General features: G+C 35.8%; 1 protein-coding gene and 1 long non-coding RNA gene across 15 annotated transcripts in view; one reads left to right on the forward strand and one right to left on the reverse strand.

Annotated features, from left to right (window-relative positions):
• On the reverse strand, positions 1-27,014 carry LOC105718905 (uncharacterized). Of its 3 annotated transcripts, none has more exons than XR_010341789.1 (4): positions 26,931-27,014; positions 14,188-14,289; positions 5,719-5,971; positions 1-2,757 (listed from the first exon to the last, which is right to left on the reverse strand). It is a non-coding gene; the product is annotated as an uncharacterized LOC105718905 (long non-coding RNA). The 3 variants fall into 3 exon arrangements; XR_010341787.1 differs by lacking the exon at positions 26,931-27,014 and adding an exon at positions 18,464-19,573; XR_010341788.1 differs by lacking the exons at positions 1-2,757; positions 5,719-5,971; positions 26,931-27,014 and adding exons at positions 7,724-8,281; positions 18,464-19,573.
• RNLS (renalase, FAD dependent amine oxidase) overlaps positions 1-27,433 on the forward strand; it is a 398,113-nt gene that overhangs the window by 192,845 nt on the left and 177,835 nt on the right. For all 12 annotated transcript variants that reach the window (XR_010341781.1, XR_010341784.1, XR_010341783.1 and 9 more), the window contains exon 5: positions 21,809-21,982. Coding sequence is in view for 6 of the 12 variants with exons in the window: in XM_064374129.1 (XP_064230199.1) it covers positions 21,809-21,982 (174 nt within the window). In the remaining 6 variants the exon portion in view is untranslated. The remainder of the gene's footprint in view (positions 1-21,808; positions 21,983-27,433) is intronic.

Raw genomic sequence — 27,433 nt, forward strand, 5'->3', positions numbered from 1 at the left:
CTGCTTAAAAATAAATATTTTTACCACCCATCTATTGAGACACATCTTAGCATATTCCCCTTCAGGTTGTACAAAATTTGCGTTCTCTCAGTTTTTTTGGAAATGTTATCACCTGTAGTTTTACAATGCAGACTATTCATTGAGGCTAATTCTTTAATCACTTTAGACTCAGAATTGACTCCTTAAATAAATTATAACTTAGTATCAGCTACATCTGTCAACTCATCAAGATGCAAGAAGAACCACTCAAAATTATTTGCCTTGTCTTTTAATCAACAGTTGACATTGTTTTCAGTATTCTCAACTATTCAAGCAACTGTCCTCACCAAAAAGCAAATAGTCTTAAATAAGTTTACTCTGTCTGGATAATTTATTCAACTGCTGTAATCAAACACAATTTAATTTATTCATCCTCAGTAAATAGCTTTTCTTGCTTGGGAAACAAATGAGCCACTCAGAAAATTATTTTTGATGCACTGTTATTTACACTTTTTATTTGTGTGAAAAAATTATACTGTGATGCTATATTCAATTTTTTATTTCTATGACTATTGGTTACCAGTGAGTTGGGAATAATCTGATGAGTGTTTAATCTAGAAATGCTGATATATATTGCATTATTTTTAGCATAAAATGTCATGCACAATAAACACAATGCTTTGCCATCTAATTTGATAACAGTCATCTACACGCCACTGTACATGTCATTTGAAGTCCACTTTTCTTTTCCTGTTTTGATATAATAGGTATTAAAGGCAATTTAAAAAAAAATAAGATGTCACAGTACAACATCGCATGTGAAATACAATCAAATTATAACTATGTCAGTATGATTTGTAGTGTACCCGGCAGCACTGCAAATCAATAAAAGCAACATATACTGTCTATGTCACAACTACTCTACTCTACCATTGTAGTAGGAAAGTAGATAATACATAATAGAAGTGAGCATGGCTGGTTCCAAGAAAACTTTATTTATGGATACTGAAATTTGAATTTCATTTAATTTATATGTGTCAAAAATATTATTTTGGCATTTTTCAATCACTTAAAAATTTAAAGACCATTATATCAGCTGGGGAGATATAAAAATATCAGAAGGGGGTCAGATTTGGCCCATGGATGGTATTTTGCCAACCCCTGTTCTAGGTAACTAAGTATAAAGTAGATTTAAGAAAACATTAATAAAAATTTTTCTAAAATTTAGAAACTTTTAGGTGATATATAGTTTGCACTTTAAAACTGGCTCTGTTTGATGTATCTTAATTTTTTTTAATCACAGAAAGCTAGTATAATCTATAATTCAAAGGGATGGTCATCTACAATTAGAGGGAAAATTCAAGGAGAATCAACTGAAAGCCTATTACCACTAATAAAATACATTTTTAAAAGGTGAATATAAAACAAAAAATATATTTTGATATGTATAGATATAAATACACATACAAATATGTACACAATTGAATAGTTTTACTGTATTTCAGCAATGGCCAATTTGAAAATATTATATTTTTTAAAAACTATCCATAAGCATAACAAAAACAACAGACTACCTAGGAATAAAACTAAACTAATTGTACATGAGTAGATGAAGAAAACTTTTAAAACTTTACTAAAGGACCTACAAAATGACATGGCTATATGGGTAAATATACCATATTAATGTACAAGAAGATATAATAAATATGTCAGTTTGCTACACATTAATTTATTAAGTCAAAGCATTTTTCTCAAGCCACTTGGCAAGTTTATTCTGCAATTTATGTGAAAGATGAAATTCTTAAAATCTGCCAAGATATTTCTGGGGGAGGAAACATTAAACCAGACTATTTGTTCTACCAGATATCAGAACATATCAAAAAGCTATATAAATTAAAATAAAATGGCACTTTTGTAGTAATGATCAACCAGTTTAATGGGTGAGGATATTCTTGAAACAGACATATATTTATTTAAGAATTTAGTTGATAAAGGGGGCATTTAAAATCAATGGAAAAAGAATGGATGACTTAAATAAATGGTACAGAGACAATGGACTATCCATCTAAAAAGAGTTAGATTTTTACTGTCATACTGTGTAAAATAATAAATTCAAGTAAGAGTAAGAAATTGATCTTATGATCAATAAGAAAAGGTTAAAAGTGCTGGATGAAAGTACAGAATATTTTTATAATCTTCAAATGGGAAAGCCTTTTTCTAAAAAATATGCAAAACCCCAAAACTAAAAAATGAAAAGAATGAATGAATACATAAAACTCAAACTTCTGTATCATCTAGCAGGCAACTGGTTGAATGTATTTGCAATATATGTAACAAAAGTAGGATTAATATGCAGAAAATATGAGCAAGACAAATAACCCAAAAGTCAAACAGGCAGAATTTATGAATAGACAATATACAGAAGAAATGCAAATGATTAATAAACATGAAAAGATAACCTCCTTCGCTGTTGCAGTTTTCCATTGCAATGTGACAAGCCACCCCAAACTTTAGTGACATAAAATAATCATTATATTATGTCAGGAATTCTGTGGGTCAGAAATTTGGACAGGTTACAATATGGATGTTGTCTCTGTGTCATGGTGTCTGAAGTCTCAGCTGGAAAGACTCAAAAGCTGGGAGGTGACTAGACAGGTGGGGGCTGATACCTTCAGGAGACATCTTCATTCACAAGTCTGTTGGTCGATGCTAATATAGGCTGGAGCTGTCTACCAGAAACCTATGAAGCCTTTGGAATGTCCTGAGGTTCTTTGCCACCTGATGGGGGTTCCAAGATTGAGTCAGAACGAAGCATAAGTTGTACTATCTTTTATAACTTAGCTCAAAAGTCACTGAATGGCAGTTCTGCCTTAACCACAGACTCTCTTAGATTCAAGGGAAGGGGATATAGACCCTACCTCTTGATAGAAAGGATGTCAAGGTCATATTTAAGCAGAGAATCAGGGATGGGGGATATTGTTGCAACCCTTTTTGGAAAATCTGTCTGGCAAATTAGTTATCAGGAAAGGCAAATTAAATAGCTAGAAACACATCATCACACATAAGACTGATAATTCTTTCCAAGTTCATTCATTCATTGGGAGAAACTGCCAGAGGAGTGACAAAAAGAAAGATAAGAACAAAAAGAGGAAATCCTCCCTAACTCATTTTATGAGGCCAACATCATCCTGATACCAAAACCTGGTAGAGACACAACTAAAAAACAAAATTTCAGGCCAATATCCATGATGAACATTGATTTGAAAATCCTCAGCAAATCACAAAGCTTATCCACCACAATCAAGTCAGCTTCATCCCTGGGATGCAAGGCTGGTTCAACATACACAAATCTGTAAACGTAATCCATCACATAAACAAAACCAAAGACAAAAACCACATGATTATCTCAATAGATGCAGAGAAGGCCTTTGACAAAATTCAACAGCCCTTTATGCTAAAATCTCTCAATAAACTAGGTATCGATGGAACATATCTCAAAATAATAAATACTGTCTATAACAGACCCACAGCCAACATCATACTGAATGGACCAAAACTGGAAGCATTCCCTTTGAAAACTGGCACAAGACAAGGATGCCCTCTCTCACCACTCCTATTCAACATAGTATTGGAAGTTCTGGCCAGGGCAATCAGGCAAGAAAAAGAAATGAAGGATATTCAATTAGGAAAAAAGGAAGTCAAATTGTCTCTCTTTGTAGATGACATGATTTTATATTTAGAAGACCCCATCATCACAGCTGCAAATCTCCTTAAACTGATAAGCAACTTCAGCAAAGTCTCAGGATACAAAACCAATGTGTAAAAATCACAAGCATTCCTGTACAGCAATAAAAGACAGAGAGCCAAATCATGAGTGAACTCCCATTCACAATTGCTACAAAGAGAACAAAATACCTAGGAATACAATTAACAAAGGATGTGAAGGACCTCTTCAAGGAGAACTACAAACCACTGATCAAGGAAATGAGAGGACACAAACAGATGGAAAAACATTCCATGTTCATGATTAGGAAGAATCAATATCGTGAAAATGGCCATACTGCCCTAAGTAATTTATATATTCAATGTTGTCCCCATCAAGCCATATTGACTTTCTTCAAAGAATTGGAAAAAACCACCTTAAACTTCATATGGAACCAAAAAGACCCCGCATAGCCAAGACAATCCTAAGCCAAAAAAAAAAAAAAAAAAAAAAAAGCTGGAGGCCTTCTTCTGCCTAACTTCAAACTATACTACAAGGCTACAGTAATCAAAACATCATGTCACTGGTACCAAAACAGAGATATAGACCAATGGAACAGAACAGAAGCCTCAGAAGTAATGCCACATATCTACAACCATCTAATCTTTGACAAACCTGACAAAAACAAGCAATGGGGAAAGGATTCCCTATTTAATAAATGATGTTGGGAAAACTGGCTAGCCATATGCAGGAAGCTTAAACTGGATCCCTTCCTTCTACCTTATACAAAAATTAACTCCAGATGGATTAAATATTTAAATGTAAGACTTAACACCATAAAAACCCTAGAAGAAAACCTAGGCAATACCATTCAGGACATAGGCATAGGCAAGCACTTCATAACTAAAACACCAAAAGCAATGGCAACAAAAGCCAAAATAAACAAATGGGATACAATTAAACTTAAGAGCTTCTGCACAAAAAAGAAACTATCATAAGAGTGAACCAGCAACCAACAGAATGGGAAAAAATTTTTGCAAGCTACCCATCTGACAAAGGGCTAATAACCAGAATCTACAAAGAACTTAAACAAATTTACAATAAAAAAAAAAAAATCAAAAAGTGGGTGAAGATACGAACAAACACTCTTCAAAACAAGACATTTATGCAGCCAACAAACATATGAAGAAAAGCTCATCATCACTGGTCAATAGAGAAATGCAAGTCAAAACCACAATGAGATACCATCTCACACCAGTTAGAATGGTGACCATTAAAACTTCAGGAGACAAGATGCTAGAGAGGATGTGGAGAAATAGGAACGCTTTTACACTGTTAGTGGGAGTGTAAATTAGTTCAACCATTGTGGAAGATAGTATGGGATTCTTCAAGGATCTAGAAATAGAAATTCCATTTGACCCAGCAATCCCATTACTGGCATACCCAAAGGATTATAAGTCATTCTGTTTTAAAGACACATGCACACATGTTTATTGCAGCATTGTTTACAATAGCAAAGACTTGGAACTAACCCAAATGCTCATCAAAGATAGACTGGATAAGGAAAATGTGTCACATATACACCATAGAATAATTTGCAGCCATAAAAAGGATGAGTTCATGTCCTTTACAGTGACATGGATGAAGCCGGAAACCATCATTCTCAGCAAACTGATAGAAGAACAGAAAACCAAACAGCACATGTTCTCACTCATAAGTGGGTGTTGAACAATGAGAACACATGGACAGGGAGGGGAACATTACACACTTGGGCCTGTCAGGGGGTGGGGGGATTGGGGAGGAATAACATTAGGAGAAATACCTAGTGTAGATGATGAGGGGATGGATACAGCAAACCACCAAGGCACCTGTATAACTATGTAACAAACCTGCACGTTCTGCATGTGTACCCCAGAACTTAAAGTATAATAAATAAATAAATAAATAACAACAACAACAACAACAACAAAGAACCCTTGTTAAAGAACTAGCACAATCATTTGGAGGACATAAGACATTCTGGGCATTTGAGTTACCAGAGTCCTTGCGTTGGTTCTTTCTTTCTCATCTCTGCATATGGATGTTCTTCTAACTTCTTGGCTGCCTCTACTGAAGTGGTCAGGCAAGGGCAGGGTAGTAGTACTGAAGTCCCAGGTCAGGCAGCCCTGTCCAGTGAGGAGATGTGAAAACTGGGATCTGTGTAGAAGATAGTCTAGCCGCTTTTGCATGAAGTTGTTCTCTATGCCGCAGGTCTGGACTAGCCCCTGGTCCCTGTGGGCTCTCCACAGCCTAGAAACAGCAAGGGTAAGGGCTGCAAGACACCAAAGATAACAACCCACCCCTCCTACTTGGAGCTTTGTCCCAGGGAGTTGCAGAGCTTTTACTGGCTTGATAGCCCTGGTGGGGAGTGGCAGAAGACCCAGACTGGGGGGACCCACCCAGTGAGGAGATATGGGATCAGGGAAAGGGTAAGAGTTGCAAGACAGCAAAGTAACAACCCAGCCCTCCCCCTGGGAGCTTTGTTCCAGGGAGTTACAGAGCTTGTACTGGATTGATAGCCCTGGTGGGAGGTGAGTGACAAAAGACCCTTTCAAGGGCTAAACTGCAGAGCATTTTACTTTCTTGCATTTAATTCAGAAGTATTTTTTGAAAAGCTCAAATACAAGATAAGGTGCATTCTCCACATCCCCGTGTGTGTGTGTGTGTGTGTGTGTGTGTGTGAGTGACATGCATGCACACACATCTACACACACATACACACACACATCCTTACTATTATTTTCTTCTAATCTTCTGAACATATTCATTGGACTCCCAATAGAAGATAACTGTAAGCTATAGGGAAAAAATGCAATTAAATTTATGTTCAGTATAACATAAAAAATGGGAATATGTTCTGAGAAATGTTTTTTAGGTGATTTTTGCTTTATGTGAATATCATAGAGTGTACTTACACAAGTGTAGCTAGTATAATCTACTACACACCTAGGCTATATAGTATAGTGGATTGCTCCTAGGCTACAAATCTGTACAGGTGTCACCCAGGCTGGAGTGCGGTGGCCCTTTAAGACTCACTACAGCCTCAAACTCCTGGGCTCAAATGATCCTCTGCCTCCCGGTGGACTTTGTAGACAGCCTGATATGGAGTCTCATGGCACAAGAAGATTAAACAATGCCTCCAATTTTGATAAATTTCTACAATCCAAAAAAAAAAAAAAAAGTAAGATGCTCAAGTGTAGCTAACCTTGTCTGATTTTAGGAAGCCATACAAATATTATTTCAAAAAGAATTTTCCCATGTAAAATAATTCACTAAGTTTAATGAATAATTAATAATAAATGGTTTGATATTTCTTATGAAGTTAAAGGTGTTACTCTGTTTTTAGTATTTCAAGTGCATAGTTTATATAGTAGTATTTTTAAAAAGACTATTAAAACAGATTTTCTTTTCCAAAAAGAAAATGTTTTATATTTTTTGCCAAAATCATTTTGATATTTTTTAAATATCGAGAATGTGAATGTATGATTTTATATTGATTTATTTTACTCACAATATTTACATATTGTTAATTGTAGAGTTAACTACATGGTATGGAGGGGAAGATTTGCATATATTTCACACAAGCAGGTTGCTATATATACTGTTTTGCAAGTATAATCTCACTCTGATTTTGGTATACCTGCCACCACAGAAATAAAACCAGGGGATTCCGTGACTAGAAAAAGACAATGAAAAGTGCAAGCTTTTTCTAGCCATGCCTGAGTAATAGTTGGAGCTGCTTTCCCCACAACATTATCTTTTTGACACTTGCAAGAGAATAGTAGATTATTCATTTGCAATTGCTAATGAAATACAAACACCAAGTTAGCAAATTCAAAAGTTAAATTTCTCAAAGCGACATTGACTCATCTATATTGCATAAAAGAAATACTTTATTTGCTTCATCATTCAATTCAGTTTCCCAGTATGCATTATTTGAAATAGAGGTAAATTTTTCTATTAGGTGCCTATTCTGATTTTCTCCCTTTTTCACTGAAGGGATTCAGGAAATGCCACCCCAAAATATGACACATTGGTATGCTTATTACCTTGAACTGAGGACACTTGGGGAACAGTGGATGCAGGCAGAGGCTTCCTCTGAGCTCCCCTTGTCTTCCTACAAACAGCCTCCGAAAGGAACTAAGTTGTCAGGAATCCCCTCCCTGGGAATCCTTTCAACTAAGGAAGATTAACTTCTATCACAGCAGAGGAGATTGCTAGTGGACACCATGACTCAACAGACTAACATCTATTTTTCTGAGGGCTGCTCCAACATAACTTGTATTACCTGAGAGACCTTATATCTGCATAACAAGACAACCTTTATTCACCATACATTTTCTCTCCTTACCCTCCCATAAATTTTGTTGCCACCATCCCCTAGAAGTGTGAAGCCTCTATTGGTTTCTGTAGCTCAGGGTGCTGTGTAAACTTCAATCATCTGACTCTTCTTCCAATCTCATTTTTTGTGGAACTCCAGTGCATACATATGTTATTAAATATGGTTTTCTCCTGTTAATCTGTTTTATGCCAATTTAATTTGTAGTGTAGCCAAAGAACCTAGGAGAGTGAAGGGACACCATTTTTCCTTACCCTATTGCACCATCCTAAATCTTTGTGCAAAAGGAAAAACTCACACAGTGAAATTGTTTCTAAACTAGAAACCAGAGTGTCAATCAGTTCTCACTGCAGGCAACTCTCAGTTTATTAACTCTCTGTTGGTAATCTGATTGTTTCAAATTAGGAATGTGTATTCCCATAGAAATAATGTTTTAATCTGCCATGTCAGGCCTGCCTGAAAAGTTTGTCATTGATAAAATAGAAATACTACCATTTGCACAAATAAAAGAACAATACAATTGAAACAAAGCAATATTTCTATTTATATTGAACATTGGTTATTAACAAAAAGCCAGATGATGAAGTAGATGGAGTCTTTTGTGAGATTCTGAAGGGGACTTCAGGGAACTCTTATTAGTTCATAGTCCTTTATGATATCTAATTTCATTTTAAAAGAATGTGGTTTTTCTTGTTCCTGAAACTCTAAGTATTAAAGCCATTTTAAAATTATTTGGGGTCTTTTTCTGTTCTCTTTGAAGCTAGGGGTTGGTTCTGTTCTGTTGTTGTGGTAGAAGTTGTCTTGTTCATAGATGGAATAAAAGAGAAAAGGAAGAAAAGATAATTTTGTGAGCTAAGAAGAGATCTTGTGACATAGGACAAAAATGGAAAAGGAAGAAAGAGAGTAAGAAAACTGGAAATTTTAAAAGGATATATGTACTTTAAAAAGGAAACTGGCTGAGTAGTGAGCTGTTAACTGTGAAAACTTTGGGTAAGGACAAGAGCAGGTGGGGAGGAGGTGATTTGCAGTTATAGTGGGGAGTAGGAGGTGGCAAGAGTAAATCATCAGATGGACATCAAGCCAGAATAATTTGCTTGCTGCCTGAGCTGGGGTTAGGTGCCATGGTGAGTTGCATAGAAGCTTGGAAAAATAGTCTGCATGGGATATTCATAACCTATGGTGAAACCAGATATGTCTGAAAATATTTCAGCAGGTAACTCAATAATTGTATTCTAAATGTCCATGTAATCAATGACACTAGCTCCATTTTAATGTCCCTGAGAAGACCCATGTATCACTCACAAGTGTAGGGAGAAAAGTTTGATCTTTGGAATTTGCTCTTTAAATAATGGAATGACATCCCATATGTCATCTCATCATGGAGGTCACACCCTAGCAGATGTACACATTTACCTGCAAGCAAAGAGTAAACAGGTGTGTGAGGTGGGTGTGTTAGGGCAGGAAAGCGAAAGGAGGAATTTATGTTTCTGACTCTAAAAATGGGAAAATCATGAGTCTTGAAAAAGTGATAAGAAAGAAGTAAACTATCTACTATGTTCTAGGCATAAGAGGTGCTTTGGTTAATTGCATTAAATTATATACTAACCCTAATTAATAACAGATACCTGACAAAAAACAGATACCTGGTTAATAAGAACTTTTGGATAACCTGGTATTTAACTGAAGTTATAGGTCAGAAGCAAACATCTTAAGGCTATGAAATTTCTTATCTTTCCAGAGATGAGCTAGGAAATCTTTTTCAGTTTCTTGCTCTTTTGAGCTCACAGCTGAATCTCCTTTTAACAATTGTATCTTCTTACACTAGTTAAGGCCATTTTATTGAGCTATTTGCCTGCAACAATAATTATTGTTATTATTTTTTGCCCCTATTTTGTGCCAGCTTTATATTAATATAGAAATTTTCTGGCCGGGCACGGTGGCTCAAGCCTGTAATCCCAGCACTTTGGGAGGCCGAGGCGGGTGGATCACGAGGTCAAGAGATCGAGACCATCCTGGTCAACATGGTGAAACCCCGTCTCTACTAAAAATACAAAAAAATAGCTGGGCACGGTGGCATGTGCCTGTAATCCCAGCTACTCAGGAGGCTGAGGCAGGAGAATTGCCTGAACCCAGGAGGTAGAGTTTGCGGTGAGCCGAGATCGCGCCATTGCACTCCAGCCTGGGTAACAAGAGCGAAACTCCATCTCAAAAAAAAAAAAAAAAAAAAAAAAAAGAAATTTTCTGATTTTCTAATATTCATATCAGCCCTTTAAGGTAGATCATACCTCTACTTAACAGATGGGGCAAACTGAAGCTCAGTGACATAAAATATGTACATCACTTTATATTACTATGCACTTAATTATGCATATACACACAGTCTTTTGCTGAGGGTCAGAAATGCAAGTGTTCAGTTAAAGGTAACCTCTATTATCAAATCTTTCAGGTTCAGCATTTGCAGTGATGTAAATCTCAGGTGGGAAATGGGGAAAATGACTTAAACCTGTTTCGATCATTTATTTTCATATTATGAAACAAAACAGATATAGTAATAATATGGAAACAAAGATAACTAAGGAAAATAAGCAATATTTTACCTAATGTGAAGACCAATACATTAATAAAAGAAACTTTAAAAACATTGCAAAGAAATGGTAGGCTGATATGAAGATCAAAAATAATTCACAAAGAAATGCTAGGCTGATATGAAAATGAAAATAATTGTGCTTTTCATCAAATTGAGATTTTTGTTATGAAAGTATAATTTTAAAATAAATAAAATGCTGTAGGTTTCCACAAGATGAAGGCTGATGGCTCTTTACAGTTTTTATTCCAAAGTTTAGTTTATTTGCTTTGGCTTTACCTAAGCCTTATGGAAAGTTGTTATTATGAAAACAGAAAAGAAGCTAGTGGATCTGCAAAGTGCAAGGTGAACATATTTTCGAGTGTCCTAGAGCTTATACCACCAGATTCTGATCTTTTGTTTCAATTTCAGGTTCTTGGAAATAGTGCTTTCTGATTTCTAAAACTATGAAAGCTTTTAATTAGAATATTAATTCTCCAAGTTATTGCCTTGGTATAAAGTATCTCTAGTCATAAATGTAAAAATATATATCTGTATAAAAATATGAGGTGACATGTAATAAAGTTTTTATTGTTATGGATTTTAGAATGACTATATTGCTCATGAATGGCATGGCCATAAAGTAATTAGATGGATAGGCTGAGAAGACTGGCTGTAAAATATGTATGATATTCTGTGACATTTTGTATAATAGCACACACAAGTTTTATTTTCATGTTCTTGCCCATCTGAAACTCAGCACTTTTTCCAACAAAAAGAATGATGGCATAATAGTCTAAAAAGTTTAGAATGCATTGAAGTAAGGCAAGCATTTTCTAACCATATTATTGTGGTTTGCAGACTTACTGTATGTCTTCTGAAAATAAAACAAGATAGCCAAATACATTTAGATTTTGAAATCCAAAGAGAAGGTTTCTAAGGATAAAATTGATTTTAACTAGAGTGAAATTATTTTACATCTCAGACCAAAATTAATCCTATACCCTGCTAAGTGGCTGAGAGATATTTTATAGTGATTAGCACAGTGCTGAATGCATAGTAGGCTTACAATAAATGTTGCTTAAGTTAACTAATCTTTCGTGCTTTCAGAAAACAGTTTCTGCATTTAAAAATGTTCATTTTTTTCTAATCCCATGCTTAGAACATGTTGCTATAGAAACAATTGAATGTCATTTTGGTTTCACAGGACTTCTGGATGGAGAAGAGTGGGTAGTTTGTAAAGCAGCAGACTTCATGTGATTGGGAGAAAGTCATAAGATTTTATGAAAAACCAGCTGCAGTCACATCTACATAGCTAAATACTCTTTTACAATGGCTGCTGGGACAGAGTGGCAAAAGGCAGTAAAGCAGGGACCAGAGAGAAAAACTCTTTTTTTCCTTGACAGATTGTTCTTTATGATTAAAGAGATGGGGAATCAGCAGGGATTAGAAAGTGCTCCCTGATTGCCAGGGGGAGAGAGGAGGGGACCTGATTAATCACAAATACTAGTAACACACTAACAGTTTGAGCCCTTACAATACTGCAGAGGCCTTTTGGCATGACATCTACCTCCAGTATGGCAGGATCACCTGTTTAATCATGGAAGCTAAAGAACTTGCTCCTAAAAAAAATGCCTTGTTTATTTTTATCCTATGGGAACAAAATGAAAATCATTATCAATTAAGAAACTTCAGCTGTCTTTATGTTCGTTTCTTTAGAAACTTATCAATTTTAGAAACTTCAGCTGTCTTTATGTTCTTTTCTTTCCTTTTAAATGCCACTTAATGCATTGATTGTTAGGGCCCCACAATATTTGAGAAGCATTAAGATAACTTTCTCTTGCTAGATACGAACTTTATTGTCCTAAAACACCAGTGCTTTCCTTCTGACTTCCAAAATAAACCATGTACATGGCAGCTGGACAGAATTTACCTGTTAGCATATTCAACTCATGATTTGTATTCAGGTAATGATTATCATTCTCCATAAACACATGAGTGTAAAAACAGCTTAATCCTAAATATTTATCAAAAAATAATCTCAAGTGAGCAGAAGACAATACAGAGAAAGCCACTTCTTTGGTACCTTTTATTTTTATACAATTGTGGGATAGGATTAAGAAATATAGTGCTGGAGTAATGATCCAAAATTTGGTTCTCATTTATTTCCAGAAACAAATCTTTGAACATTCAACCTTTTAAAGTAGAAAGATAACTAAAGAATTCCACAGTGTATGTTAATTTTTCAAAAATTATTGCCTGAAATACTTTTGGCATTCTTAATACTCAGTAAGTTTTGTTTTGTTTTGTTTTTATTTTCTACTCTGAAAAGTGAAGTGTATCCGTGCCCTTCACTAGCCAAAGACATGTCTTTGATTTAGTATTGTTCTGATATGCTTGAATATTAGGATGCCACTTCCAAAGGCTTTTTAAAAACATTGCTAAAGTGTGATATACACATAGACACCCCTGAAGGCTCTTTAAATCAAGTATGGTCGTGTTGGGTTTTTGCAATACACTTATCATGTGCTAGATATTGTGTTAAAAACTTACTATTATCTTGTTTAATTTTTTTTAAATAATCTTTAAGGAGGCAGAATTATTATTCTTATTTTACAAGAAAACAGATCCTTAGAGGAATTAAGTAGCTCAACCAATGTCACACAGATAAATGTCAGAAACAGAATTCAAACCCAAATTTTTCTGACTCCAGAGATGCTTCTCAGGATGAAAGAAATATTTCCCCAGGGAATCCCACATAGATATAACTGCTGAAGTCTGTCACCAATAAACTCTAGATTTATTGCTTGCCAAGACTATTTCTAAAACTGTGCTTCCAGGCTTAATGACTTCTATACCTATAGAGTCCAAGTTAACATTCAATTTATTCCAAGTGAAGTGAAATGAGACTGATTCTGTGCTTTTATAGGAAAGGAATGACTCATGGGTGGTAAAATTTCGAACTCTCCTGGCCTGCTAGGAGAACTGTTTATGGAAAATGGGACTTTCAGCACTTTCTACAGCCACTTTGAGTAAAGAGGAAGCAGCTATTCTAGCTAAGATGCTACTGTCCTTGTGTACCCCCAAAGCTAGATGGTCTAATGTAAGGAGTTGAATTGGTGCACAACATTTCTTGACATTCTCAGAATTCAACATAAAAATATAAAAGTAATGACTAGATCAATAGTGGTTTTCCTTAATCAGAACTTAGTTATAATATAAATTGGCTTCCTAACTTCAGCTGTCCCTAAGCTAAAATACTGAATATATGGTGGTAAATCAGGAAAATAGCAATCTTCTATAATTAGCTGTAAACAACAAAACTTCTGGCAGGAGGTTAAAGGCTTTGAGCACCAAGTGTCAACGTGAGCAGCATTTACCAATAATTATAATATTGGTAATAAATACCATGATATGCTAAAAAGTATTTATTTTACTATTAACATTAAAATATTCATAATCATGCCCCCAAAGTCAGTATTATGTGAAGATAAATGCATCTGAAAGCAGTAACTTATTTACTTATGGAAAAACAGACCGTCATAAATTGCAAAATATTCTTACCATACTCCTGGGCCCAAGGATTTGGTTTTAAAAGGTTGATCTCTACCGCTGCCTAAGAGCATAATGTTTCTACTTGGCTTCAGAGTGCTTTCCTAGAAGAAGCTAGAAGAAAATATAGTTAAATATTGTTTCAGTCAGGGTCCCAGCAAGAAATAGATGGTATATGTGAAAGGGTTTTATGTAAAGAATTTAAGGGGCCTGGCACAGTGGCTCACGCCTGTAATCCCAGCTCTATGGGAGGCCGAGGTGGGTGGATCACTTAAGGTCAGGAGTTCAAAATCAGCCTGGCCAGTATGTTGAAACCCCATCTCTACTAAAAATACACACACACACACGGGCGCGCGCACACACACGCGCGCGCGCACACACACACACAATTAGCCAGGTGTGGTGGCATATGCCTGTAATCCCAGTTACGCAGGAGGATGAGACACGAGAATAGCTTGAAGCTAGGAGGTACAGGTTGCAGTGAGCCAAGATTGTGCTGCTGCACTGCAGCCTGGGCGACAGAGTGAGACTCTGTACCCAAAAAAAGAATTTAAGGAAGGGGTATTTACAAAATAGTGGGCAGGGTTACGGCAGCCAGCCAGGGATGTTGTGGCACATAAGAACTAGTAACAGCAGGAAGCCATGCTATTCCTAGGCCTAAATGGGTGAGGGAAGAAAAGGTTACCAAAGCCCCGTGAGAGTTGGAACCAGGGGAGAAGAGCCACCTGAAAGGAGCATTAACTGTAAAGGAGCTCAGCATTGCCAACACCTGGCAAAGCAGGAAGTCACAGGAAGAATCAATATTCCAGCCTCTGTCTCCTACTCTAGAATCCCCTGCCTATGTCACCAATTAACCAAAACCTTCCAGAAACCAGAACTCAAGGGAATTCAGCCCATAAAGGGGTCAGTCTTCCTGGGCACAGATTAAAGTAGAGAAGGGCAGGGAGTGAACATGGGAGAACAAGAAAAAGCAGCACAAATAGACTTCTTGTCTCTGTTTAAAGATAGAAGGGTATGAGGAGGGAGGAAAGAAACTGATTATCTATGTAAATATTATAATATATCCAATGCTAAAAAGTAAACACATAGGAAAAATTTTATAGCACAAAATAAATTGAGAATCCCTATATCACCCATTCATAGAAATCAATTTAATAACACAAATACTCTAATAGACCAATTAGCAAAATAACATGAACAGATTGTTTCCAAAAGAGAAAATATATATGGGCTTTTAGTCATATGAAGAATATTTAGGCATATTATATTAGAACCAAAATGAGATTAATTTTTTCTAGCAAATAACAAAAATCACCTACCATAAGCAAGGAAGACAGTGAAATGGGTCTTTTACATACTGTTAGTATAAATTAAAAATTGGCATAGTGTTTCTGAAAATCAATTTAACAGTAATTCCACTTTCAATTTCTATCTTAAGGAAATAATTAGAAACATAGATTAAAAATCTGCACAAAGATGTGCATGATAGTGTTAATTATAATAGAAAAAAGGAAACAAATGTTCAACATTAATGAAATGATAAAGCAAATTATACAACATCCATTTTATCAAATATAGCAGCATTAAAAATTATATTTACAATGAGGGTTTTTGGTCATATGGTAAGCAGAAATTCAGTATGCAAAATTATATGTACAATGGGATCACAACCATGTTTAGAGAAAAATAATAATACTAAAGGAAAAATATCAAAATGTTACTTGTTTATCTGAATAATGAAAATATGGTGATATTTTTACCTTTTCCCTCTTTTTATACTTACCTACTTGCCAAATTTTCTGAAATGAGGATATATTCATTAATATTTATTGAATACCATTGTTGCACTAGTCACTGTCCTGGGACCCAGACATAAAAAGCTCAGGAAGCACAGTCTTTGCCTCAAGTTGCCTATAATCTAGTGTCTTATCTTTATATTGTGATTTTTAAAATAATAGGATAATAAAGCTATTGTTTATTTAATTAGGATGGATGAGAGGAAGTAGCATTCCATATATTTGGTCTCTATCCCTCACACCAACTTTTAAGCCCAGTAGGATTCCTGGCTACCTATTACTTCAAAATATAAACAAAACCTCATGAAATGTAAACTAATAAAGCTTTCAGGAAAAAAAAAAAAACCTAAGAAAAATCTTTATGATCTTGAAGTAGGCTATTAGCAAAAACTTCTAAACAGGACACAGAAGTGTTAACTATAAATGAAAAAAAATAAGTTGGGCTATATTAAAATTAAAACTATTTATCAAATCATACTATTAAGAGGGTAATAAGGCAGGCTACTCAGGAGAAGGAAGTTTTCACAATGGCATTAAGAAAAAGGCAGACCACCCAAAAGAAAAATGGTCAAAGATTTGAACAGGCAATGACAAACGAATATATGAATGACAAACATAGAAGAGTTTTCAAATGTTAATCATTATGGAATACAAATTAAAATCACAATGTCATTGTATCTCTATACCCCAGATTAAAAAGACAGATAGTAGCCAATGATGGCAATAATGTGGAGCAACTATACATATCTGGTGGAAGTATAAACTGGCACAATCACTTTAGAAAACCATTTGGCAGTATTTATTAAAGCTGAATTATGTGAGCTCCATGATTCCAGAATTCCAGTACTAGAGAATCATGTACATATGTTCTTCACATTAGATATCACCAAAATCTACAAACAATCTCAATGTTCATCAACAGTGAAATGGATAAATAACTTGTAGTATATACATACAAGCAATACAATCCACAATGATAACTAATTAACTACGTCTAACAACATTTATATAACAAACGTAATATTTAGTGAAAGAAGCCAGACACAAAGAATATATATATCATATCATTGTTTATGTAAAGTTCAAAAACAGCTAAAGTAATCTATGATGTTCGAATTTAGGATGACTGATTACCTGCAGCAAGAAGGGAGTGCCTAGAAAAAGGAGCAGAAGGTAGCTTCTGGGGTTCTGGTAATGCCCTGTTTCTTGATCTGGCTGCTGGTTATATGGGTGTGTTCACTTTATGAAAATTCATCAAGGCATAATTTTCTCTCTGTTTAACCTCTATTAAAATTTACATTATACATATTATATATTTATATATACATATATGTGTGTGCCTATATATGTGTATGTGCATATTGTCAAAAACAACATTTCAACAAATGAAGTTTTAGAGTTAATTGACTTGTGTTAACAATTCATGAACCAGGCAGCATCCAGTCTATAAAATAGACAAGAGCTCCACTGGCCATGGCAGAAAAGTTGGTTTTTGTAAGGCAACTTGAGCTGGAACAAGGAAACATCTAGTGTAAAAAGTAAATTGGTTAATGTCAGCTTACTAAAGGTTACTCTCCTTGTATGGATTAAAGCAGAAGGGACTTGATTACTATGCCAGCTCAGCTCAGTTGACTGGGCCCTTTTGATTGGTTGCTGTGGATTTCCTGTTCTTTTCAGAAAACTGACCTTTTTGGGGGTTTGGCTGTCATCTCTCCCCTAATCTCCTAGGTCAGATCTTGCAAGTAAATAGCTTAGATTTTGGTTTGGTGATCAGGAACATTAGCATGAGTTACTCCAGTTTAGGTTGGTCTGTTGGGACCTAGTGCAAGATCTCAGCCCAAATCAATAGCCTCTCATAATTTTTATTTAAGAGTGTATACACATATTCACACACACACACACACACACACACCCCTATATATTTCATCCAAACTGCAGCCACTTCTGTCTTTCTCTACTGTTCTCTCTAATGTAATACTTCTGCAATAGCTGTTTGCCCCAGTTTCACTCTTGTACCCTGGTATCTTCACAGTAGTCAGAATGAGAATTTTAAGACAGAAGGCAGGCCATGTCTGTCCTTGGCTCATAACAAGTAGTAGCTTCCCATGTCAATTCAAGTAAAATCCTCAGAGGGGACGCATGTCCCTGACAGTCTGTATAAAATAGCCTCACTCAAACCTGTTACTTATCCCTTTACTTGCTTTATTTTTCCTTATAGCTCTTATCACCAACTGACATACCATTTACTTGATTATTTATTTATAATGGCCTCTCTGCCACTAGTATGTAGGCTACATGAGAGCAGGGACTTTATCCTTCTGTTTTGCAGCCCTAACATCTGGAAAAGTGCGTGGCATAAAGTAATGGATGGATGGATTTGATTGTCATCAAAAAATGTAGAAAATAGGCAGAATATGTATTAGCCGTCTTTTATAGGTTTGGAAACAAAAAGAATAAAATTATGTGAAAAAAGAAAAAATGAAATTACTTACTCAGTGTTTATTCAGAAATACAGCCAGGTCTTCTGTTCCTCTCTCTCACCTTTCTCTTCTCTCTCTTTTTCTCACTCTGCTCTTCACCTCCCACAAACCCACTCATGCATACAAAGACAAAGGTACAAGAAGAATGAAATAAGAACACTTTTCCTCATTAATGAAAGTATGCATGTGAACTACTCTGTTCACTACAATTTTTAGCCATTTTACTCATATCATAGATAGTCATAAAATGCTTTTTATTTATGTGAGATATATGTTATTTAATATATCTCACATATGTGTATGTGTGTGTTTGTGGGTTATATAATTCTACTGGATTATATAATCCTGTTGATTGAGAATTAAATGAGGATGACAGCCAGGTAAAGATTTATTATATTGGAGTTAGGCCTTTTTATAGAAGCTGTGATTTGTGGTCATTTGTCCTCTTTGAAAACATGATAAGCAAGAATCTATTGTTTTGCTTGCCAAAATATGTGGGACCTAGGGCTGGTTTCTTTAGCATTTTTTCACTAGAAATTTTTTTAAACAAAGTAAGATCATGTTTTTAGATCCTGCCTGCATTGCAACAATTAAAAACTTTTAAGACTCCAAAGACAAAGTTTTTGTCAGTGACTGTCCAGAAATTGAGATTGTTTCAGTCAAAAGTCTCACCTCCCTGTTCTCAGAATGAATTGTAGAGACCCTGGAGTAAACAAGGGTGTATAAGGTTAATTGCTGTTTCTATATAGATATCCATTACCTTTTCAAAGGACTACCCAGTGGGATTTACCACTTGGCAGTTTATCTAAAAGCTAGCAAAAGTGGGGGGTTGGGGAGAGGTCCAATTTGGTTGTCAACCTATTGACCCTTCAGTTTTGGTTAAAAATATATATATAATGTAATCCCAGCACTTTGGGAGGCCGAGGCGGGTGGATCACGAGGTCAAGAGATCGAGACCATCCTGGTCAACATGGTGAAACCCCGTCTCTACTAAAAATACATAAAATTAGCTGGGCACGGTGGTGCGTGCCTGTAATCCCAGCTACTCAGGAGGCTGAGGCAGGAGAATTGCCTGAACCCAGGAGGCGGAGGTTGCAGTGAGCCGAGATCGCGCCATTGCACTCCAGCCTGGGTAATGAGCGAAACTCCATCTCAAAAAAATAAATAAATAAATAAATATATATATATATATATATATATATATATATATATATATATAAAAGTTTTGGGCTCCTTCAGTTACTAAGTAGCTAACTACAGTTTTGTTTGGTTGGTTTGTTTTTAATTCAAAAAGTGGGAAACAGTGATTGCTCAGCTGCTAGCATTAGTATGTTTCTCCTCCTCCCTCTTAAAAAACGGTAAGTATAGCATCAAGCCATAACTTTAAAAGCAGATTAAATTTAAAAATGAAGTCCCAAATTTATTGAGTGCAATGAGGCCAATGTCAGATCATTCGTTCATCAGGTAGTTTCAGCTTTTAATAAGGCAGAAAATTATAGTTAAAGGGAAAGATGGCTTTTACTTATGAATACAAAATAGCCATTAATGTCATAGGAGAAAATAATGCCAAAGTTTATTCTGAAACTCAGACTTCCAGATAAGCAGAGAAGAGTATAGGAGTAATAAGAATATATGTGTAACTCCAACGTGGGAGCTCTGGCTTCATCTTGACCACACAACTTGGAAGTTGTGTAACCTAAGGCAGGTTAGTTAACCTATCTGAATCTCACCTTCCTGGGGATGCAAAATGAGGATGGCTTTTGTGAAGACTAAATGAGGTCATGGTTCTAAAAATGTTTTGTAGCTGACATAATGTATAGGATTATTACTGTGCTTAAATAATTTATTGAATACCTTTCCTGCCTCTGTCTACCTCTTAATGCCACTTCTGTAAGGTTTAACTAAAGTTGCTTCTCATCATTGAGGTTTGCTTATCCCTACTATTGTAGATTAGAATATTTTTACCCAAATTAAATGATAATTTCCCATATGGTCCATGTCTGAATGAGCCTTCCTAAGGCAGCACAGACCTGTGACCTTCTCTGAAACCTAAACTATTAATGTTGTGCATACATAAACAAGCAGCTCCCTGAGACCTTAAAGATAGGGGGATTGGAGATAGAAAGTAAAAAGTAGAAGAAATGTCTTCTTTCCCTACCTCAGGATAGAACATTGTCCCATTTTCCTAAATATTTTTTCTATCTATAGTAGAAACAGTCACTATTTAATGAACACTTATTATATGCCAAGCACTGTGCTATGCATTATTTCACATAATCTTCACAACAGACTAATGCATTCTGTACTATTATTGCCAGTATAGACAAGAGAATCATAATCAGAGCAATTAAGTAGCTTGACCAGTGTCACGTATCTGGTAAATAGAGAGTCAGGATTTGATCCTAAACCTGCTCAATTCCTTTTCCAGGCTTTTCCCATTATTTACCTCCTACATTTCAACTTCTTTTGTGAAGAAGTTGCAAAACTTCTTCTTTGCAAAAACTTATTTTGCATGTCTTTGTTTGCCTTTCTATCCCTTTAAAGTTTCATCTTTGGTGTGCTTGTAATGAGTAGGGTAGGGACCTATAAACAAAGACGAGTGTGGTCCTTCTAATTAAGGAGCTATTATAATCCACTGGCAGAAAGATGAGAGGCAAACAAACCACTCTATGACATGGAACAGTGTGTGTGTGTGTGTGTGTGTGTGTGTGTGTGTGTGTGTGTGTGTGTAGCAGTTTTTGTTTGTGTTCTTCAACTTTTAAGTTCAGGTGTACATGTGCAGAATGCTCAGGTTTGTTAAAGGTAATCATGTGCCATGGTGGTTGGCTGCACAGATCATCTCATCCCCAACAGACCCTTGTATGTGTTATTCCCCCCTTGTGTCCATGGAACAGTTTAAGAGGTCATAGCAGAGGTCATCAGCCTCCTCATCTGTAACATGAAAATAATACTCTACCTTTTAAAACTGTTATGATAGAGTGAAATGGCTTATATCAAGTATATAATACCCTGACTTCTAGTAAGTGGTCAGTATGCGGAATCTATAATGTGGCCAGACAGTCCAAGGACTAGGATACCCGACTAAAAAAGCAATTTGGAGCCAGATTTTCAGAACCTTGAATGCCAATCCAAAGAGTATGGACCTTCGGCTTGATGAAAACAATTGTGTCAAAGTTAGTAATTATTCCAAAAAGAAATTAGAGTGCTATTCCAAAAAGGTGCTATTCCAAAATTCATTGTAAGTGAGATGGAGTTGGTGGAAGTAGTTGGAACTGGTTTAAAGGAGTTTTATATTTGATGTACTAAAAGGAAAGATGATATTTTCAAGTTTGATGCCTTTTATTTTTTCTTCCACAGTAATTAGTGAATGCCAAAGGCAGCAACTGGAGGCTGTGAGCTACTCCGCTCGCTATGCTCTGGGCCTCTTTTATGAAGCTGGCACGAAGATTGATGTCCCTTGGGCTGGTCTGTACATCACCAGTAATCCCTGCATACGCTTCATCTCCATTGATAATAAGAAGCGCAATATAGGTCAGTACCCCCATTATTTCCCTTAAATACAGTAACAATGGTGGGTGTAGATCATGAAAAATGCTGTTTAATTGAGTGTTGCCATTCTGAACAGAGCAAGCATTTAACTCCAAGCCACAGGGGATAAAAATTTAATGTCACATTTGGCCAGTAATAAAATACACAGTAAAACCAGGAAAGTTTTTCAGAATATCACTCACCACATGGTTTATATTACTGAATTCATGAAAATGGTATCAGAAAGTTTAAGATTTCAAAAAATCCCAAGTTATATTGCTTTAGTATGGATGCATCTATATGCAAATATATCTCTCATTTGTTTCTTGGTGAAGTTGGTTTTTATTTGTTTAGTTTGGGTTTGTTTGTTGTTTGGGTTTGTTTGGTTTTGGTATTTTTTGTTGTTGTTAAGTGCTGTTCTTCCACTCCCTTGGCTAGAAATAAAAGGAGAATTTTACTATGTTATGAAATCTTTCATTTTCACATAATGTTATGTTTATTTATTTACATTTCATCTGGGGGAAAATGGTAAATTTACTTTATATACAGTGTAACGGGTACAGTGTTTCATGAGAGCTTTACTAGAATGTGATGAAATCTACACCCTTTTTGTTGAAGATAGTTATAAAAATTAAATTTGAATTTTAAGAAAAACATAACTGATTCCTTTTAGGCAAAAAGGTGAAAGTGTATTCTCATTTGTACAATTGCAGTGATCCCTGAGATGCTGCTTTTTGTGGAATAACTGTAAAGATGTAAAATGACTAAACTCTTGAATTACCCTTCCAATCTGTTAGAGTGTTTTATGGGGCAATGATGGCTTCATCAAGCCAATAGTTAGAAGTCTGGCTTGATAAAATCACCAACTAACGTCTCTTGGCTCACCAGAACTTCATAATGATAGCACTGGGCTGGAGTATGGTTTTTATATCAGAGCATATGATCTTAGAAAAATGTTTCTTTTATAACTTAAAACTCCCTTAGGGCTGGACTGTTTATGTTAACATGATACCACATATATGTACAATCAGCAGTTCATGAAATGCCTTAGAACAGCAATGGACTAACCATTTTTAACTCTACAACTGCTTTGTTCTGAGAAAAGGAGAATAACCTTTGATCTTCTCATGTCATATGCCATGAATTAGACATTATCCTTCGTATATTGCATCATAAGATATGATATCTGTCAGGATGTATTCAGTTGTATATAACAGAAAAAAAATTTTAACTTGTTTAACAGCATAAAGACATTTGTTATATTATCTGCTATAGACTGAACTGTGTCTCCTCCATAGACATAAGCTGAAGCCCTAATCCCAATATGGTTGTATTTGAAGATAGGGCTTTTAGGAGGTTTCATTACCTTATCTTATTATTATCTTAATTGATTAAATGAGTTCCTAAAGGTGGGATCCTAACCCTGTGGGGTTGATGGTCTTAGAAGAAGAGCAAAAGGGAGAAAGCTCTCTCTCTGTCTGTCCTGGCTTGCACACACTATGTGAGGACATAGTGAGAAGGCAGCTGACTGCAAACCAGGAAGATAGCCCCTACTAAGAGCCAAATGGATCAGCACCTTGATCTTGGACATCCCAGCCTCCAGAACTGTGAGAAATTTCTGTTGTTTAAGCCACCCAGTCTATGGTATTTTGTTATGGTAGCCTGAGCTGACTAATATGTTATCTATGAAGAAGATTGGAGAGACTTCAGGGTTCATTGATTCAGGAACTTAGGAATATCTTCAAAGACCTAGGTTTTATCTTTCTCTGCTCTCTTCCACTCTCAATGTTGACATCCTCAAAGGACTGGTAGCAAGATGGCAATAGCTGTTGGAGTCACATTGAACTTAGCAGCATGCTTACAAGCAAAATGAACTATCACTGGCTCTGTTCCTTTCTAAGAATCAAGGAAATCTTTCCAGAAGCCCTTTAATAGACTTCTCCTCATGCATCACAGACCAGAAATGGATTACTCGAGTACTCCAAAACCAGGCACTGGCAAAGAGGATAGGAGCAACATGCTAAGCCTACACAAGTTGAGATATACTCCTAGAACTGGTACTAGGGTCATCTTTCCTTTAGTTATGAGGAGTGCTACCTGAATAAAATAGGGTTTTGTTAGGAAGAAGGAAGAAAGTAGTAAATGCTGGATTGGCAATCAGTCATCTCCATTATCTTCAGGTAGAGTCACATCTTACATGGGAGGTAAAGTTATAAAGTTGTCACATAAAAAGAGTCATATACATTCAAAATTACTTTCAAAGTTTCTTAAAACTACATGACATTTTAGAGAATGACATAACATTTTTCAGTAAATTCAGTACAACTATTTTCCTAACATTCAGTAGATTTCTGTTTCTTTGGTAAAGTCAGATTAAAAATTGGTTTGGATTTATAGGACCCAGTGATATTTTCTACTATGAAAGGCACACAAAAAGGAAAGAAATAGCAAAGTCGTATCTCCTAACATACTATAAATCTGCTATAAAAATGGAGTTGGATGGTGGGTAAAAGCACGCACATTATAGTGCAGTAATAATTTATAAAATTATGGAAATTTGAAAGAGTACAACATAAAATATTAATAAACTCTGTTGTGATTGGAAGCATTTGAAATAATAGAATTTTTAAATTTTTTTATATCAGTAATGATACAATATTGAAAGTAGTGGGCTATGTAAATTGGAAATCATGTTTTTGCTACAGCCCTTGGTGGTGCCACTTCTGCAAGCAAAGAAATACCTGCTTTTCTTTGTCAGTTGTACAGAAAATTAATCCTAAATTATGAAAGTTTTAAATTAAGTAAGAAAAAATGCAAGGAATGGCATTTCATAACATAAAATCTAACTGCTTTGCATTTAAATTATTTTTTCTCACTATCTTGGGGCCAGGATACTAAGTGGGTCTAGTTGAATTCATTCATACTACAAATGCCCATATAATGTAACTTCACTGTATTTTATTGATATTGATACTTAACTAGGGCAGTAAGAGGTTGTTGTTGTTGTTGTTGTTTTAAGACAGAGTCTCACTGTGTAGCTCAGGCTGGAGTGCTGTGGCAAGATCTCAGCTCACTGCAACCTCTGCCTCCTGGGCTTAAGTGATTCTCCTGCCTCAGGCTCCCAAATAGCTGAGAGTACAGGTGCCCACTACCATGCCTGGCTAATTTTTTTTGTACTTTTAGTAGAGACGGAGTTTCACCATGTTGCCTAGGCTGGTCTTGAACCCCCTGACCTCAAATGATGCAACTGCCTTGGCCTCCCAAAGAGCTGGGATTATAGGCATGAACTACTGCACCCACCCAAGAGATGTTTCTTTATTGCCACTAACACTACCCCCCATTCTTGCTTTATTTGGGGTATTTGATTGAATCAAAAATTAATACTACAGCATACATACACAACCAATGAAATGTTTGTGTTCTGTCAAGGTAGAGAAGCAACAAGATAAACAAAGTCTAGCATGGTTGAGACCACAAAATACAGTCAGTTGTTAAGTCTTGAATAGAGCTAGAGGATATAGAAGTAGCCCAAAATCAAGGCATAATCATTTGTTAGAAGTCAGAAATAGGTAGTATGTGTAGAAAGCCACAGCCAGAACCAAAGTTGCCTAAGGCAGAGGAAGTAAATTCCAAAATGTACTAGACCCAACTTTAAGTATCAATAGTTATGAGTATGCGCCAGTATCCTTGTTTGTGTTTTGCAAAATGTGTTCAGTGGAACACTGTTTCCTTGAGATGCTCTTTGAAAAAGGGCTCTATCATCAAATAAATTTGTGAAATCCTGCAGACATTTATTTTGGAGAATCTTAGGATGTATTATCTTATTCCAAGATATTCCTACTGAAAAGATACCTTTTCACTTCTTTTAATCTAGAATTTCCTAAATGTACTTGACCATGGGGTTATTTTATTCAGCATCAAACCATCCCACAGAAATGGTTCCCAGGTATACATTTGATAAACCCTGACTCGATGTCACCTTTCATGCTTCATACCTGGGCAGGAATCTTAGGCCAGATAATTGGAGTGGGAGGCCTGATCCTGAAGGCATCAATTGGAAAATACTTGAGATTTTTTTAGAGATAACAGAACCCTTGTTGCCAATTAACTGACATCTTCATGGAGTTAACATTTGAGACAATTTATGTTAAAATAACGTATTTATCATATTAACTTGGATAGTTTTTTAAATTATCAGTTATAGTGGCATAGTGGGAAGAATTTGGACTTACAAGACCTAGATTTGGATTCTGATTCTGAAACATGCTACTGTTGTACTTTTGTAAAGTCCCTGTATTTGTAATACTAGTTTTTGTAGTAAACACACCCAAAAACTTTAATGGCCTGAACATGACTGAGGTTTATTTCTTGCTTGCATAAAGCCCAAACAGGTGTTCGTGATTGGTAGGTAGCTTTCTTCAAAGCTTTATTGAGGAACCCAGGCTCCATCCATTTTTTGACTCTGCCAATTTCATCAGGTAACTAACAGAGTCGGTGTGCTTATAGGCATCAGTCTGTGGATGGAAAGAGGATGGAGGAGAGCCACAGGAGTTTTTCAGGGATAGGCCTAGAAATCATGTACATCAGATGTGCTCACATTCTTTGGTTAGGACACAGTTATGTTACCACACTTATTTGGAAGGAAAGTTGGAAATGTAGTCTACCTATATATGTAGGAAGAAGAAAAAGTGGATTTGGTGAACATCTAGCCAGTTTCTACTAAAACATTTAGCATAAATCATTCTGTAAAATGAACAAATTGAACCCATGTGAATGATAACAAGGTTTAAACACAAGTGAGAATCATTCAGTAAGTGCTTACCACCTGGGGCAAAAACTAAGAATGATTCCCAGGCTGGTATAAACTCAGTAGAAAAAGAACTGCCAACAATTAGCAATATCTGTCATGTAGAGGACATAAGGAATAGTGCCACAAGTGAGATATATTTACCTCCCAGGAAGATCTCTGAGGTCCATCCCAGGATCTTAAATTTGAAGTTAGACTGTCAAGGAGTCCAGACTCAACTCAGTTCCACCACTTACTAGCTGTGAAATTTTTGAGTAAATTAAACTGTTGCCTCCTCAATAAGATGAGTAAAATAATACCATAACAATATCAAAGGGCTACTGAGAATTAAGTTATATGAACATATGAAGAGCTTGCATGGCATTTAGAAAATAAGTCAATATTTATGGTACCTATTATTATAATTAACAATTCCAGTCTTCAATTTGGATATTATAGTCTCTGAAGCAAAGGGCATAAATATAAAAGTCTAACTTAGGTGAATGCAGCCTCTGTTACCAGTACAGTTAGGAGTTAGGGCAGCTTAAATAAATAAAATGAGTGAGCAATGCTGAAAATGATTAATCAAAAATTTAGCATCCTTTCCTTGTCGCCATCAGGAGGAGTGTTAATGATCAATAAAATCACCAACAGGCAGCAATCTGAGG

The sequence above is a fragment of the Aotus nancymaae genome, unplaced genomic scaffold, assembly GCF_030222135.1.
Source record: "Aotus nancymaae isolate 86718 unplaced genomic scaffold, 86718_ANA_hifiasm-v0.15.2.pri h1tg000010l, whole genome shotgun sequence".
Classification (NCBI taxonomy): Eukaryota; Metazoa; Chordata; class Mammalia; order Primates; family Aotidae; genus Aotus; species Aotus nancymaae.